We start from the raw sequence: 15,446 nt of genomic DNA, 5'->3' as shown, positions 1-15,446 counted from the left end.
ACAAAAGCTTGGGAATTTACGGAAAACTTATTTATTTGTTTGTTTATGTGGGGAGCTTAAAGTATTTTGGTCAAACTCAAACGAAAGTTGCATGAATTTTTGCATATAGTAGATTTGGTATATTTATAATTTATATAGTCAATTGTGCACGGATGTATCACTAATTACTTATAGTTTTAATTCTTAGTCGTTGATGCATATGAGGTATATATACTTATGGTTTAAAATTACCTGTTAATATTGGATAATTGACACATATCTCTAATTTTTATACCATTTGTGGTCTATGAATGTAGCACTAATTTTTATACCATTTGTGGTCTATGAATGTAGCACCAAAAGTTAGGGGTGGGCATTAATTTCGTATAAATCAATTAATTGGCATCAAACAGTTTCAATTTTGAGCTTTTGTAAACCGGTTAAATCAAACCGGACTGTCTAGTTGTATATTTTATTTTATTTTGTCTAGTTATATATTTTATTTTATTTTACATTTGTAGTACCCTCATTAGATAATAATTACATAATGATATTGAATTTGAAATATGATGAAACTTTGAAGTTATTGATATTTGAATTGTATATATATGTTATTGAACTTTGAAGTTTTACAATACGTTGAATTTTAGAATGATTTGATACGCTATAAAATTAAAATATATGTAGCAAGTTATGATATTTTTCTTTTTTCATTTGGCTAGCAAAATTGAAAAAAAAAATGCAAAAGAAAACAAATTAGGCTTAGGGCCAAATCGAACCAAACCATCTTGAATCAATTCAGTTAGTTTTGGTTTCTCTTTTGACTTGTTTGACACAAATTATTTACACCACTTTTTTTTTTTCTTTGTTTTTGCCAGATATACACTATTTCATTTACCCACGACATATTAGTTATGTACCTTTTAGCTAATTAGCTAAATATATCCCATTTACTAAATTAGGTTATTGATATTTCATTACATAGATTCTAAAAAATTGTAATAGACATTCCGATCTTATCGTCATACAAAAAGCTAATAGCTAATTGTATTAGGTTCCTTGTTCACTCTCAGATGCTGCCCACTTATTCTTCAAGTTATTGAAATGACAAGCAAAAAGAATAAGAAGAAAAAAGCTGCCCTTATAGTTCAAACATTGCATGTGAAATTTGACGAACCTCTAAAATGCTCCTTGCCTTCCTTTTTTTTAGGTCAGTGAATAAGTTCACTGGGACTTTTGAATAAGAAATTATTTATAGTGATTTCTTATGAGCTTGTTCATATTAAAGTTCTCCATCATCTTTTTCAAGCGTTCTCAAATTATCATGTTTTTTTCATATATGTTATGGAGGCGGTGATGTGTGTAGCAGCAATGGCGCTTCTTCAGGTGGGGATAGTAGGGTTCGTTTAGACTCGTGGGTTGTTTTATGATTTATATTTAGTATGCGGCATTTATTTGTGTTTATTATTAATTACAGTGATGTGGGCTAGTATTTTTAGTGCGACTTTTGTCTTCTTTAATTTTATTTTTATTATGTTAGTTCGTTGTTCTATTAGAATTGATACTTTAAATATCATGTTAATGTATTTAATTATATCGTTGAAATTATCTTTAATAAAAATAAAAACAAAAACATCCCCGTTGTATAATAATCCACACGACCCAGATTGAATTATTATACAAAAGAAAACCAAATAAAAATTTAATATTATAATAATTAGTACATGGTTTTGCCAAAACCAGCTTGAATAGAAGTTTCCAAGTTATATCATCAATATTCTGACTTCCCTTCCGCCACTGACGTGGTCTTCAACTGTCTGCAGCAATAACATTATAATGGTATTATGGTTGAGTCAAATCCTTAAGGTGCGGAGATCTGATATGCGTTTTTTTTTTTTTTTTTGGTCTGAAGATTTGATATGCGTTTGTTCTTCTATTTCCAACTTATTATTTCATTGTTGCACCTCGTAATATAATATATATGTATATGGGATATGTCCTCCCTTCAAAATAATAAGGTCAAAGATTCAATGACAAAATTCTGATCCGTCTTACAAATTAATATATAATAAATTTATACTTTTCACATTTAACGTGTTACATGTTAATTACGTGATCAGTTATTATGATAGAACGCTTACATAAGAGTCGTATAAATGAACGTTTTCATTTTTCTTCTTCTCATTATATCATTTAACGAAAAAAGCGAAAAGAGGAAAAAGGTGAATGAGGTGGTCCATATCAATCAAACTCTCAATTATGCAAACAACATGGCTATGCCTAGCCATCCCAAGAAATATCATGCCAACCATGGCCGACCATTGAGGAGCTTTTTTTTTTTTTTTTTTTCTCTCTTTTTATATGAAGATAGTTGCACTAACATTTCACGCCATCCTCTCATTTCTTTCCATTTTATGATTCTTGTGAATTGACTAAAAACTCATGTTACTCAGTAAGCTTGAGCCCAAAAAAAGAGGTTTTGTTAAAGGGCAGAGATACCCTTTTTCTTTCTTCCTTAATTTTGAGGGCACTGTTGGGTCCATGGCCATCAACATCAAGATCTAAATAAATCTAAGCCAGCTCAGAGATGTTGATGCCACAAGGCCAGCAACAAAGATCAAACGCTACGTGTCCGCAGCCCATTGAGTGGGACGATGTGTGTGTGGCCCCACACATTGTTGTCGAGGAATAAAAATCGAGTGGTGGAACCCCAAAAATCTGCCCACTCGGGCCATGAAAAGGGCGCCTACATACTCTTTATCCAACTACGGCCACTCAGCTGATGAAAGAGAACCTTAAAATTTATCCTCCCACGGCGGCATAGGGTCCCAAAACAACCGAAGTCTTATTGCCATTGTAGTCTTTACATCAATGGACTCAAATATTCCCAGCACCAGCTTGAGAGCTTGAATACAACACAAGAATCTTAAGCATTTAGACCTAATGCTTTGCTCTTACGAAATTATTTGAATACGAAACTCGGTGCATGAATAGAATAATTACTCTCAGTGGCGTGAATTACAAATCTATGTCACTCGAATATATAACTCGGTGCATGAGTAATTGCTCTAAGTTACTTGAGCTACAAATTTATTTTTACGTAGCACGTAACGTTTAGTATTTTGTATTTGCACGTGTCATATTTACATAACTCGGTGCATGAGTAATTGCTTTAAGTTACTTGAGCTACAAATTTATTTTTACGTAGCACGTAAAGTTTAGTATTTTGTATTTACACGCGTCATATTTCTATACGTATTGAAGACTGTAATTTGCAGGTAAATAGGAAAGCATGTTGTTCGGAATGGTGCAAAATTCAACTGCTTGTTTAATTTTTGCGCCTAATTCCAAAACCAAATGAAAACCATTCATTTAACCAAACTGATTACAATTCAAGGAGAAAAACTAATCTATTATACAATTATATTCACTATTTAAGTTGGTATAATATCACATTTCTGCAAACTTCTGCAGTGATGTGAAGATTGTAAAACCTTTAAAATAAAAATAAAAATTAAGAAAAAAGGCCCCAAACCACACCCCAAAAAAAAAAAAATCTTCCAAACTTGTTAATTAAGTAAGAGAAAATAAGAGCAGCCTACAACAATCAATTAACAATCGAAAGCCACTCTCTGGTAATTTCCCTCTTCCACTGACTGTTGGCTAGACTAGTACTATATCGTCTTCATGTAATTAAAACGACGCCGGATTTAGCACCTCCCGGGTCTTCTCAAATCCACCACGACAACGCTGACGTTGTCGCTGCTCTGCCTAGCCAAGGCCAACTTGGTCAACAAGATTGAGGCGTCCAAACACGCCTTGTCGGACCTCACTGCCGCGTCAGTTCCAGACGACTCCGAATGCGAGGTCGTCTTCTGCGCGCGCAAGCACATGCGAACGACTCCGCACGCGGTGTCGTTTGATACCACGTCCCAGAGGCCGTCGCTGGCCAGAATCAGACACTCGTCCTCCGCCGACCGATTCATGATCGTCACCTCCGGTTCCGATATCACGTACGGTTTCAGATAGTTGTCGCCAATGGCTCTCGACATGGCCAAAACTCCCAGGACTCTCGCACCGTCCCAGTAGATGACCCGCCCGCCCGCGGCTTCGATCCGAACCAGCTCATCGGGTCGATCCGGCTGCAATAACAAAATAAAATAAGCGCACGTTAGTTAACGTGTGGTGCACGCGCAATCAATTAGCATATTTAGGCCTCTGAGTCTTTGCCCTAGTCCTAATATTTTGACGCGCCAAAAACAAAATTAATCATAGCGTTCCGGTTCAAATGAACTCGTGGTCTGGAGATTTAGATCTCCAAAAAGTCAAGAAAATTCAATTTTTTTTAATTTCTCGTGTCTCTTTGTTTCTCGGGAAAAGCGAGGGAACTCAAAGCTCACCTTATGATCGGAGGAAAGAGGGACGGCGACGCCGTTTCGGCAAAGCACGGCGCGGGAATCGCCGCAATTAGAGACGATAATATTCTCCGGAGTGACGACAGCAACGACCGCCGTAGATCCAACGGCGTCGCACTGCGGAGTCTGAAGCTCGCACCGGCAATTCGGGCCTTGAGCAACCAGGTTTCCTTCCTGGACCTCATCGTCCATCTTCGCGAAGCTTCGCTCCATCGCGCCCTTCCACTGTATGAACGCGCCTTCCGTTTCGAGCTCTTGCTTCACGATTTCATGCAACCGATCCTTGCACTTCAAGGCCACCTAAAGAAACCAAACAAAATAAGAAAAAAAATAAATTAAAATCGGAAACAAAAAAGTGCGGGAGAATCGGTGAAGTATAGAATTCAGATTAGGATTGGTGGAATTACATGAGAGCAGCCATGGCCGTCGAAAACGCCATAAAAGTGGGCTCCATTAGAGTCTGGACCGTCGTTTTGGTAGAACGAAGGGTGAATCGAAACGGCGTCTTCCATGTCTCGTCTTCTCCCACAAACCGAAGTCATACCAAACCGAGGGCTCTCCTGCAGTGCCTGCACCTGCACCGCTTCGTTCTCCACACGCACAGAAGACTCCTGATGATCTCCATTCACAGCATCAAAATCATCGTCGCCAAAACGCACCGTCGCGTTCAGCTTCGACCCTTCGCTTTCCGATTTCGATTTCACTTCCGAGGAGCTTTCCACTGCTTTTTGTGGCACCAACGACGATGAACGGTACAGATCAATCTTCTGCCGCTTCCGGCCGTTCTCCACCGTCGACGGTTTCACGGCTACGTCAGCTATGTATTTAAGCGGTAGGAGCTCCAATCTCCTACGCCTCGAATTCCTTGGGCTTGCGTCAATCGTAGTTGACGCCTCAGCTTCTCCGACAACACCGCAGCAAATTCCAGCCATTGAAATTCAAACAAAAACTCAATCAAACTACAACACAAATCACAACAAACTCTTCTTCGGCTCCTCAGACCTGAGAGGAGAGGGAGGGTATGAGGCTACAGAAATATAAGGGATTTTGAGAATAATAGCGAGAGAGAAAGGGATCTCTTAAAATGGCTGTGCACCGAAGCTTTTTCTAAACGAGAAAAAGAGCCACCTCACCACCCTCCACGCACACCCGCAACAATTTCACCTAGGGGCCACAACAGGCCTAATCACGGGCAGCTTGCCCGTCACCATCACGGGCAGGATCCGACATTGTACAGTTGGTATGACGTCGAACTACTGAATACAAAAGCCCCATCTCAACCGTCCATCTCATCTCTCTCTTCCTCATATTTCAACACGTGCTTAGCCTTTTCGACACGTATACGTGGCCTAATTTTGTGATGACACGGTAGGTGTAGGCGGTGTCCTTTTTCTGACACGCATGTGGTCCTTGAACGACCGACCCCTCTCGTCTTTTTAATATTTTTTACTATCTAATTTTCTCTCTGTTTTTTTTTAATCACTGGATTCGGAGTATTCACCACGTGGCGGCATCGCAGAATACGATATTCGGGTTTGGTTGCCTCCCCCACACGCATTACTGCGAGTATAACAATACCACCAGCTTCCGGAAGCCTACAAGGGAGGGGTCGTATCATCGTCAATTTTGATTTTTGGAGCACCCCACGATGATACAACACATTAATCCACCAAAAAAAGACATTTTATTTTATTTTAATGATATTTATTTAGTTAAAATTTATGATATTTTTTTTTCTATTTCCTAATATGGTATTGCATGAATCCACTCTTAGGGCCAGTTTGGCATTGTTGTGCTGTGAAAATAATCGCTGTCAGATTTGCTGTGAGAGAAATTAGCTGTGAGACAAAGTAGTTTAGCGTTTGGTAAAAATTTTGTTAAAAGTGTTGTAGGCATTGATTTTACGCATAATAAAAAAATGATTGCTACATAATCATTAAATCCAGCTCCTCTTCGAAATTGATTCCAGCATAATCAGAAAATGAAAGCACTTCATTAGCTGCTTTCCCTTATAGCTTTCTCTCACATCAATTTTTAACAATAAGTAATTTTCTCACAGTTTACCAAACGGGTTGGGCATCTCAAATTTTTTTTAAAATCACTTATTACCCCAAATAAGCAATGCCAAACAGGCATTTAGCCTACATTTATCTTTAAGTTTGGAATTCATATCATACGAGTGGATCAATCTAAATATCATTAGTCATTGATCATCATAGCTCTTCATTTAGTCAATTGTACTTCCATTTAAATTTGTAATAGACCGTAATTTTGAAAATTTCTTGTTTTTCTAAGAAAAAATTTATATCGAAATCTCTTTTTAGCTGCAAAAGAAAAAAAAAGTAAGGTGAAATGTAATTTCGTTTGGACTTTACATATCACACATGTTTTTTAGTTTCAAGTAAATAACACCTAATAATGAATATAAAACATATTTAAAATAATTGAAAAGATGAATATTTTTGTTAAAAGCTTGAAAACAAGGTACAAGTAAACCAATGAGAAATGTTATTTTGTCATCACTTTTGCAAATTATGCATGTTAATGGACTGTGAATCCATATTATTCATTTATATTATTTAATGTATGTGAAGTTTATCTCAAATTAAGTTCATTTGACTTGATAAAAATGAATATGTGAAGTGTATATATCTTGAATTAAGTTAATTGAACTTGATAAAATGAATTCAGATCGTATATTTGAACTAATTATGATTCACTTATTTGAACATTCTAAAGTAGTTCAAAAGGCTATTGAAAATGCTCTAAGATGATAAAGGCTTATTTGATTGGGATGCATAAATTAATAGTCAATAAATCTGAATTTCTAATATCTTTTTTTTCGTCATCATGCAACTGACATTGAATTACCAATTGCTTTTAGATGAAAAAATAAAAAATAAAAAAATAAAAAGAAGGGTTGTAGTGCCCGCCTCAAAAACGTGAGGCAGCGTAAGGACCTAAAAGTAATATTATTCCAACAACCGGTGAGCAGGTGCCACGTAAAAGGGCGGGGGGGTGTGGGCTGTCAAGCAATGAGTTCCTTCCGACTGGTTCCCACATGTGGTGACCCACCCACTAGATGCATTGCCACGTAAGGGTCAATAACTCAGTCACTGTCCCTCCCTCTCTCTCTGACTAAAACTCAACTCAACCTCAACGCCCCTCTCTCTGACCACGGTTCACCTTACCTATAATGGTCATTGGACACATGGTTAGGTCTCAATTCTCAAAATTTCAATTTCCAACTTCTTTTTAATATTTTTTTTAATACAAATCATATTGAGGTAAGAGACTGAATCTAAAATCTTAGGTACAAGGTATTAACGAGTTAAGTTATAAGTTCATGATAACTTTTCGTATATAATATATATAAATACAATTTTTTTTTCGACGTATTGACGTTATGTAAATTGTCACGTGACATGAAATGACGAAAATTAAAAATTAAAATTACTCCACTGTTTTGTAATAAAACCTCACATTTTGTGGCATTGTAGGTAGTTAAGTTAGAGATAATATCAATGTTGTTAATAATGAATCGTTGATCCGTCTTTCTGTCAACTGATTTGGTGCCATTGGTATTTATGGTGAATAACAAAAGGGAGGCTCTTGTACCATGAAGAAAATTGAGGTTTCTGAAAATCAATTAGCAATGGGGGGAGTAACCAAACTCCTTATAAGCCATTGTACAAGGTTTTCAAACTTTCAAACGTTGAATTTTTTACCTTCCTATTCTCACAAATCGAATAGTCAAATTCTACATGAATTTGAAAACTGAAAAAGATATGTCAAAATAACATCTAAAAAAGCTTGATATCACATATATTATAATCTTTTTTCAGCCATAAATCACACTATCATTTACTCACTTTTAATACGTTATGCATAATATGAATCTAATTTATTTTTTAAAATATAATATTTAATATTTTTGAATAAAATTTAATTTTTATTAAATATTAAATTATATATAAATTATCAAATTTAAATTTAACATTTTGTATGTGAGATCTCCAACTCCAACTAACTTAGGAGGAGGAGGAGGAGACTTAAATTTGGATGCGAATAGGTATTGACCTAACTCAATTATGGACTTTTATATATCAAATATTACTTAATTCCGTCGAAACTTGGTAAGCTGCAACACGTACCCAACTTTCCTAATTCCCAAAATACCCATCACCACGACATCTCCAAAGAAAGAAAGTTCTTTGATGTTTGGGAGACGTGGAGAGTTGTGTTGGGGTGGGGTGACACGTACAAGCCCACACCTTTTCACCACGTCACTCTTGCCTTGAAATTCAGAGGTCTTTTCCTGTAGAGGTAGGTTTCCTTTCATTTTTAATTTAATTTATTTTCTTTTTCTTTTTCTTTTTCAATGTTTGCACCAGAAAGAAATATCGTCTCTACAGTTTTCTGTGCGCCTGCCTCTTTTCTCTCACTTATTAGATATTTTCATTGTGCCTTTGGTTTTCTCACCAACCAGACAGATTATGAGAGAACCAAACAAAGGGTACAAGTAAAACGTGACCCAACATAGGACCACAATTTTTGTTCAAAAGTTTCTCACAAGGAAATGATGCCGAGTTCAGCTTATTAAGTGGTAAAACATTGGCTGAGCATCTGGGAGAGGTCAGAAAAATACATGAAAAAATGACAGACTAAAGACAATTGTAGACATAAAAACATAACAGAACATGGGGGTAAGAACGTGAGAGACAGGGGCTCAAAAATCAAAATGGCCGCCTAATGGGTTAAAACTGTTCGCAGTCATTCCTCCATCAACGGAAATAATCTGTCCAGTGATGTAAGAAGCAGCAGGTAGGCAGAGGAAGGCTACCAGAGATGAGACCTCCTCAGGTTCTGCAACACGATCAATAGGGGTACGTGAGGTTATCTCTTCCAAAAACTCCTTGTTATCCAACAACTGAAAAGCAGCAATGGAGATCACCAATCAGATCAATTGAAAATCAACATCATCACCCATCAATTTGAATACTTTCATCAGCAAACCCAAATTTTGTTTCATTCACATAAATATAAACTGCATTTAATTATTGAGATATGCAAAAAAAATATTCTCCATGAAGTTAAGTATAGATTAAGATTAAAAGATGTTGTTGAACTAGAATACAGAGAGATCTATTATCTTAACTTATAAAGGGTGTCTGCCCTATTGGTCATTGACGTTGCCCTATTATCTAAACTTAATGATTACCCCCAACATAAAGATTAGACTGCCTAAAGGCAAACCATGATTACTAAGTAAGCTTTATTTTCATAATCACGCGCATATTGCAGACTAGTAGTTCTCAATTTCGATAATAAAAAGTTTAGGAGGAGGGGAGACTACCCAATCCCAAGGTCAGGGCATATTGAGGACTTACAGAAGGGGTCTTAGCCCATTTTTTTATTTTTATAAATTACCCACAAAGAGGAAGTGTTGACAACGAAACTCGAACCTAGGTCTTGATAGCAAAGAGAACAATCATTACCAACTCAACCAACCCTCGTTGGCGTAGTTCTCAATTTCAAGTATGGTGTATAACTCTAAATTCATCAGAAGTTTCAGAACCTTTGGCACATGTCTGCACAAAGGCCTCAGCAATTTCTGCCTCACTAAAATAAGTACTTATCGAATAACACTTGCAAGAAAAGCCCTGGTAGGGTTTGAATGAGAGGGGTGAGTATATTTGAAGATTGGGATATAGGTATAAAGCTCCCACGGTGGGGTCTACAAAATCGTACCTTTGTTCAACCTGAGATATTGTCCGAAGCCTATAATTGAGCTGAACTGGTACTCGGAAAATTCTTTCAGAATGTCTTTTGCCACTGTTCTAAGTTGAACATGACGTAACAAGCATGTCAATTACTCTATCTATATTTTTCGTATGAGGCCGGACATTATCCAGTCCATAAGATTCTCATTCTGAGCATGAACTAACATATTCACTTTCAATGTAATTCCCATTATAGGGTGAGAAACAAGTCTAAGGTTTTGTGGGTGCATCTTCATGCTGAATAAACATGCTATAACATACTCCTATGGCAAACACAAAAAAGTTGTAATTGAAGTAATATTGAAACATATGTATATCACCTAAATGACCACAAGAAGGAAAGAGTATTACATGTTCCACAAGTGAGGTTCTGGTATACCAAGGGCATACAGAATTGCTCCTGATATTGTCTTTTGCCCATTCACAAGCCAGGTTTTTTGTAAGCTGATTAATTGCAGCTGAAAATGGAGAAAAGGAGACAACAAAAGAGAATTTAGCTTTTGCCTTTTCACACTCATCGAATTTAATACATCATATGGATTATGGAGCAAAATAAGACACGCCATAGCAGAGGAACAGCCCACCTTTACTTGCTGCATAAATGGTCCCAGAGCCTATGCTCACCAAGCCAGCAACAGAGGATATAAACACAATGCTTCCTGCTCCTGATGCTCTCAAAAGAGGATGTGCAAGTTGGGAAAGATGGTATGTGGATTCTAAGTTGGTAGCCATGAGTATTGAATATTCTTCAGAAGTGTACTGAGTAGTTGGCTTCCTGATGTTTGTCCCAACATTGTTTACCTACGCCCACAATCACATTCAATGTAACCCTTTTTCTTTCTCATAAAAAGACGATCTTTAATTCGAGAATTGAAGGCATAACCACAACACATTTCTACTTGGGCTATGAAACATGGAAAAGTTCTCTTCTTTGTGACATTTATACAAGCAGCCAGAGCACAAAATAAACAGACGGTTACTTACAAGTATGTTGAGCTTGCCATTGCAAGAAGAAGACACTTGCTGCACGAGCTTTTCTCTCTCGGTTTTAGACGAGGCATCACAAACGGACCCAGTGACCAGAAAGCCCTTAGCCTCCCATTCCTTTAAGCACTTGTGAAGTTCTGCTTCTTTCCGAGAACAAGTGTGCACAGCCGCACCAAACCCAGCTAGCTCTTCCACCACGGCATACCTGAATTAAAAAAAGAGCGATGAATCGAAATCAATATAATTAATTTCAACAAAAACTCAGTTTTAAAAAAAGCCCAAGAGACAATTTGATGAATTTTGTAAGAGAGAAAGAGATACCCAATTCCACGAGTGCCACCGGTGACGAGGGCAGTCATTCCTTTGAGAGACCATCTGGAGTTTGGGAGGCTGCTCTCTGCCTTGGCCATTTTCGCGGTTTACAAGCAACTTCGCTGAACTGGTAACTGATCGCAAGTTGCCAATAGCATCTGCCGCTGCCACTCCAAAGGATATAAGATTATATAATAATACAAAAAATGATGTGGCACAAATATTATTCTAATTCTAATTTGAAGTTGCCTTATGAATCGTAATTATAGAGAGAAAGTCGACAAAGGCGACAAATTATATGACATTATGTGATGTCCTTCAAATATCAATCATTCAAGGAAAAAACTATTTGTTTTTTATCTTTTTTTTTTCGGTGTTTTGGGTTACATGCATCACTTGTTAGAGACTCTCACCGTAAAAAAAAAAAAAATGCAAATCTAGCTTGAGCAAACATTTTTGTTGATAAATTCCAATTTCTTATTGCATCCCAACCATGTTACCTAAAGTACAATGCATTCTACTAATGAGATCTAGTCCAGTGGAAAAATGTCTTAATTTGCAGATTAGTGGTCTCAAGTTTGAATGTAACATCTCACATCTATCAACGGAGAGGGGGTGATGTGGCTTATATGTATACGCCCGCCTCCATCTAGCACGAGGCCTTTTGAGAGCTCACTGGTTTCGGAGTCATGAGAACTCCGAAGTTAAGCGAGTGGGGGCTAGAGCAATCCCAGGATAGGTGACCCACTAGGAAGTTGCTCGTGAATTCCCATAAACAAAACCGTGAGGGCAGAAAAGGGGGCCCAAAGCGGACAATATTGTGCTACGACGGAGCTGATCCCGGAATGTGACATTGAACCTCAATGACACTGTAGTAGTGTGTGTGAGAAACCACCAACTAGTTAGACAATCGTAATAAGAACAAAGATCGCAAGCTCTATGGGCCACAATGATTATACGTACAATTGAGATGGGGCCAGCTAACTAGGGTGTTTGGCCCAAATCAAGCTTTTGCAAAATCCAGCAAAACCCAATAAGCGGCCCTTATGTATAAATGGAAAGCTCTGCAAAACGAAAACCCATTTATGAACATACTATTCAATTTGTCAAAAAAGCTCTCCCACATCAAGCTGAAACCAACCCCCAATGCAACTAACTGAGTTCTACAATATCTCCTCATTCCCTTGTAATTTCCTGTTACAAATTAAAGAAACACAGACACAGACCACATCTGTCATCTCCATGTCCATGTGCGTTTCTGGCTCTCCTTCAACTGCACCTTAAATTAACCTCATCACTCTCAGACTGGAAAAAGGAAAATACCAACAAAAACAAAAACAGCTACTCTTAATATTCAGATCTCGATAAATGTTACAAAAGGTCAAAAAACCAGACCAACCAAACTACTTCAACTGCCAGAAACCAGACCAGACACTGCCCCAATTATGGTCTCCTTTTTAACCCTTTCTTACACAAAAACAGGTACCTCATCGAAACCAAAGTAAAAGCAAACTTCATACCCCCTTTTACCCATTACCCCTCCTCGAAAACTATGTTCATATATTCAAGTGTACATGGAAAGAGTCTTACATTTCCATCACCCAAAAATGGAAAAAATATTGTTGGGGTAACATAAATTCCCTCCAGATCTCTGCCAAGAACATTAAGTCAAAAGCCAGCGATGTTTCATCATCAATTTGCCTTATAAAGAAAAAGTTGTAATAAAACACAGTTGATATTCCTAGAGACATCCCCGTGTATTCTGCAGGAAACCATGGGTGTGTTATAATGGTGGCTTTAGTATATTCCAGGGTGCCACATTACTCTAACCAGATAGGAGGAGCCTAGCTAGGGTTTTTGAAATGAAAAAATAAAAAAAAACTATATATAGCTCTTCTAGGGTTGGCCATTTGTCGTTGTGGGTTTCAACATGTAGCTAGAATCGTTCCAAAAGTAAAAACAAGGGACGCGTGAATAGTGCCATTGATGTGAGTTTTGTTTCTGTCTGGGATGCCATTTTAATAAAATGGTATTGATTTTACTCTCTCGTGGGTTTGTATTAATTTAATTGAATTTGATTCCCATAGGGTTGGTGGACTATTTTGGAAGATTATAGAGAGAATGAAGGACATAGAATTGAAGAGAAAAACAGAAACAGATCCACACAGAAGGGGTTAATAGTTAACTTGGTATTTAATTGTATTAATTGATGATGATCTCTCTTTAGCAATGCATGCACTGTTGAATTCAGTCCCTTGGGATATTGTAGCTGAAGTGACTTTTGATGTCAGTTACTTGTCAGTTCTTTCACCAATTTACAACCTCACAGATACAGTTAAGTTTCCACCCCTTACCTCACTTGGCAGGAAGAAGAAAACAAACAAAAAGCGATAAACATGAAAACAAGCACAAAGCAACATCTCTCTCTCTCTCTCTCTCTCTCTCTCTCTCTCATGATTCAAGTATGAGGACTGAGAGTCAACTAATGGTAACTACTGTGTACCTCTTTGAATAATTTCTTACAACCTGAACAGCAAACCTGGTAGATCTGAAAATTGATGGGAATTTCATATGTCTTTGGAACTTCATCTATCTGTCTATCTATAGCTAACAGGTGGAGTGGAATATACATTACACCTCATAAACCCTAATGCAAGACTTTTATCATGTTTTCACATCAAGATATATCTATATATAGGAGGAGGAAGTAGCCGAATATTGAGCATCGCCGATTTAGCTTCCTCTTTATGTATGGATGCTCTCTGTCAATTGACTTCCAGTTTCAAGCATAACATTTTATCATCACATCAATACCATGTATAGTAACTAATAATAATTCAGAACTGATCAAATGAATATCGATTAGACAAGCAAAAATAAAAAATAAAGTGCAATCAATTAATGATCTTAACTTGAATTATGTGCACCTCAAGCTGGCATGCTTGATTTCCCTTGAATCATCTAAAGGATGGGTTTGCCAAGAAGGAGATGGAAAAACAGTAAACGCAGAAAGTGATTTCCTTTAAAATTTCTTCTGATTAATTTAAAAAAGCAGTGCAAAATAAGACCATGAGCCCATACAATTGCATTGCCAGGCCAAAGTGCTTTCATTTCACCTTGGGAGGGTCACCAAGCCTGAGCTCAAGATCCAAATCTTCCATGGAGGAGCTAGCCATAAGCCCAGTCACCTCTGCTTCTGATTGGAGAAAAAATGGAAATGAAGAAATAGCCGCAGTAGCAGTCTTTGGCCTTTTACAACTGATGCTTGCCTCTTCCCCACAAGACCCACCTTGTGATCTGTTTCGGCTAACAACCGAAATATTTAACCCCACAGACAAATCGGTCTCAACATTAAAATCACCATGATCATAACTACCTAGCAGGCACCTAGAATCTTCTTCTTCTCTGGTCATGATATTCTTTTCCAATTGATGATCAGACTTTGAATTATCTGACCAAGATGGAGCAGAAGTAGCAGAATGATGAGAGAGAAAAGCGCGTTCAGCACCTGAGGAATTCTCCTTCTGAATAGAGACTAAAGCTGAGGGAGCCCTAGAAGGTGATGAGAAAGGACATGATATTGAGGAAGTTATAGGTTGATGATGATCATCATGATCATGATCAGATGGTTTAGAAAGCTGATGATGATGATGGGCCTCATGGCTATGATGATGGTGAGCAGTGTTATTGGGGTTAAGGCATTGCTTGAGTCTGGCTCTGTCTCTCCTGTGGACATTCATGTGGCCCCCTAGGGCTTGAGCTGACCTGAATTCTCTCATACAAAAGCTGCAGGAATAAGATCTTGGAGGCCATATACAACCCCCAAGAGGACCATGCCCAGCTGCATCTGCAGCAAAAGCCTTCTCTTCCCATGTTGTTGAGTTCATTGATGATGGTGATGATAACGAGCACTTGAAGATCTGATCTTTCCTGCTAATTTGCCACACCAAACACTGAGCTTGTTCCATCC

General features: G+C 37.6%; 3 protein-coding genes across 3 annotated transcripts; all 3 read right to left on the bottom strand.

The window, feature by feature from the left end:
- Nucleotides 1–3,324: 3,324 nt before the first annotated feature.
- On the bottom strand, nucleotides 3,325–5,511 carry LOC117617959 (protein phosphatase 2C 37-like). The gene is made up of 3 exons (XM_034347600.1): nucleotides 4,802–5,511; nucleotides 4,380–4,694; nucleotides 3,325–4,121 (listed from the first exon to the last, which is right to left on the bottom strand). Exons 1-3 carry the CDS (start codon nucleotides 5,324–5,326, stop codon nucleotides 3,690–3,692), a joined length of 1,272 nt encoding a protein of 423 aa, XP_034203491.1. The 5' UTR covers nucleotides 5,327–5,511; the 3' UTR covers nucleotides 3,325–3,689.
- Nucleotides 5,512–8,891: 3,380 nt separating this feature from the next.
- Nucleotides 8,892–11,708, bottom strand: LOC117619224 (tropinone reductase homolog At5g06060-like). The gene is made up of 5 exons (XM_034349125.1): nucleotides 11,486–11,708; nucleotides 11,162–11,369; nucleotides 10,762–10,978; nucleotides 10,529–10,635; nucleotides 8,892–9,324 (listed from the first exon to the last, which is right to left on the bottom strand). The coding sequence occupies exons 1-5, from the start codon at nucleotides 11,572–11,574 to the stop codon at nucleotides 9,124–9,126; spliced, it is 822 nt and encodes a 273-aa protein (XP_034205016.1). The 5' UTR covers nucleotides 11,575–11,708; the 3' UTR covers nucleotides 8,892–9,123.
- Nucleotides 11,709–14,523: 2,815 nt separating this feature from the next.
- Nucleotides 14,524–15,446, bottom strand: LOC117619223 (probable transcriptional regulator RABBIT EARS). The gene has a single exon (XM_034349123.1). It carries the CDS (start codon nucleotides 15,442–15,444, stop codon nucleotides 14,584–14,586), a length of 861 nt encoding a protein of 286 aa, XP_034205014.1. The 5' UTR covers nucleotides 15,445–15,446; the 3' UTR covers nucleotides 14,524–14,583.

The sequence above is a fragment of the Prunus dulcis genome, chromosome 2, assembly GCF_902201215.1.
Source record: "Prunus dulcis chromosome 2, ALMONDv2, whole genome shotgun sequence".
Taxonomy (NCBI): Eukaryota; Viridiplantae; Streptophyta; class Magnoliopsida; order Rosales; family Rosaceae; genus Prunus; species Prunus dulcis.
Note: the sequence above shows the minus strand (reverse complement) of the source record. Positions and strands in the feature narration are given on the sequence as shown.

What these genes read in the sequence shown, in the direction of transcription:
- LOC117617959 (XM_034347600.1), bottom strand. Translation starts at nt 5,326, where the DNA reads ATGGCTGGAATTTGCTGCGGTGTTGTCGGAGAAGCTGAGGCGTCAACT. An exon ending in ACGGCCATGGCTGCTCTCAT is followed by an intron (nt 4,695 to 4,801) that starts GTAATTCCACCA and finishes TGGTTTCTTTAG; the next exon opens with GTGGCCTTGAAGTGCAAGGA. An exon ending in CTCTTTCCTCCGATCATAAG is followed by an intron (nt 4,122 to 4,379) that starts GTGAGCTTTGAG and finishes TTGTTATTGCAG; the next exon opens with CCGGATCGACCCGATGAGCT.
- LOC117619224 (XM_034349125.1), bottom strand. Translation starts at nt 11,574, where the DNA reads ATGGCCAAGGCAGAGAGCAGCCTCCCAAACTCCAGATGGTCTCTCAAA. An exon ending in GGTGGCACTCGTGGAATTGG is followed by an intron (nt 11,370 to 11,485) that starts GTATCTCTTTCT and finishes TTTTTAATTCAG; the next exon opens with GTATGCCGTGGTGGAAGAGC. An exon ending in CATTTATGCAGCAAGTAAAG is followed by an intron (nt 10,636 to 10,761) that starts GTGGGCTGTTCC and finishes CTCCATTTTCAG; the next exon opens with CTGCAATTAATCAGCTTACA.
- LOC117619223 (XM_034349123.1), bottom strand. Translation starts at nt 15,444, where the DNA reads ATGGAACAAGCTCAGTGTTTGGTGTGGCAAATTAGCAGGAAAGATCAG.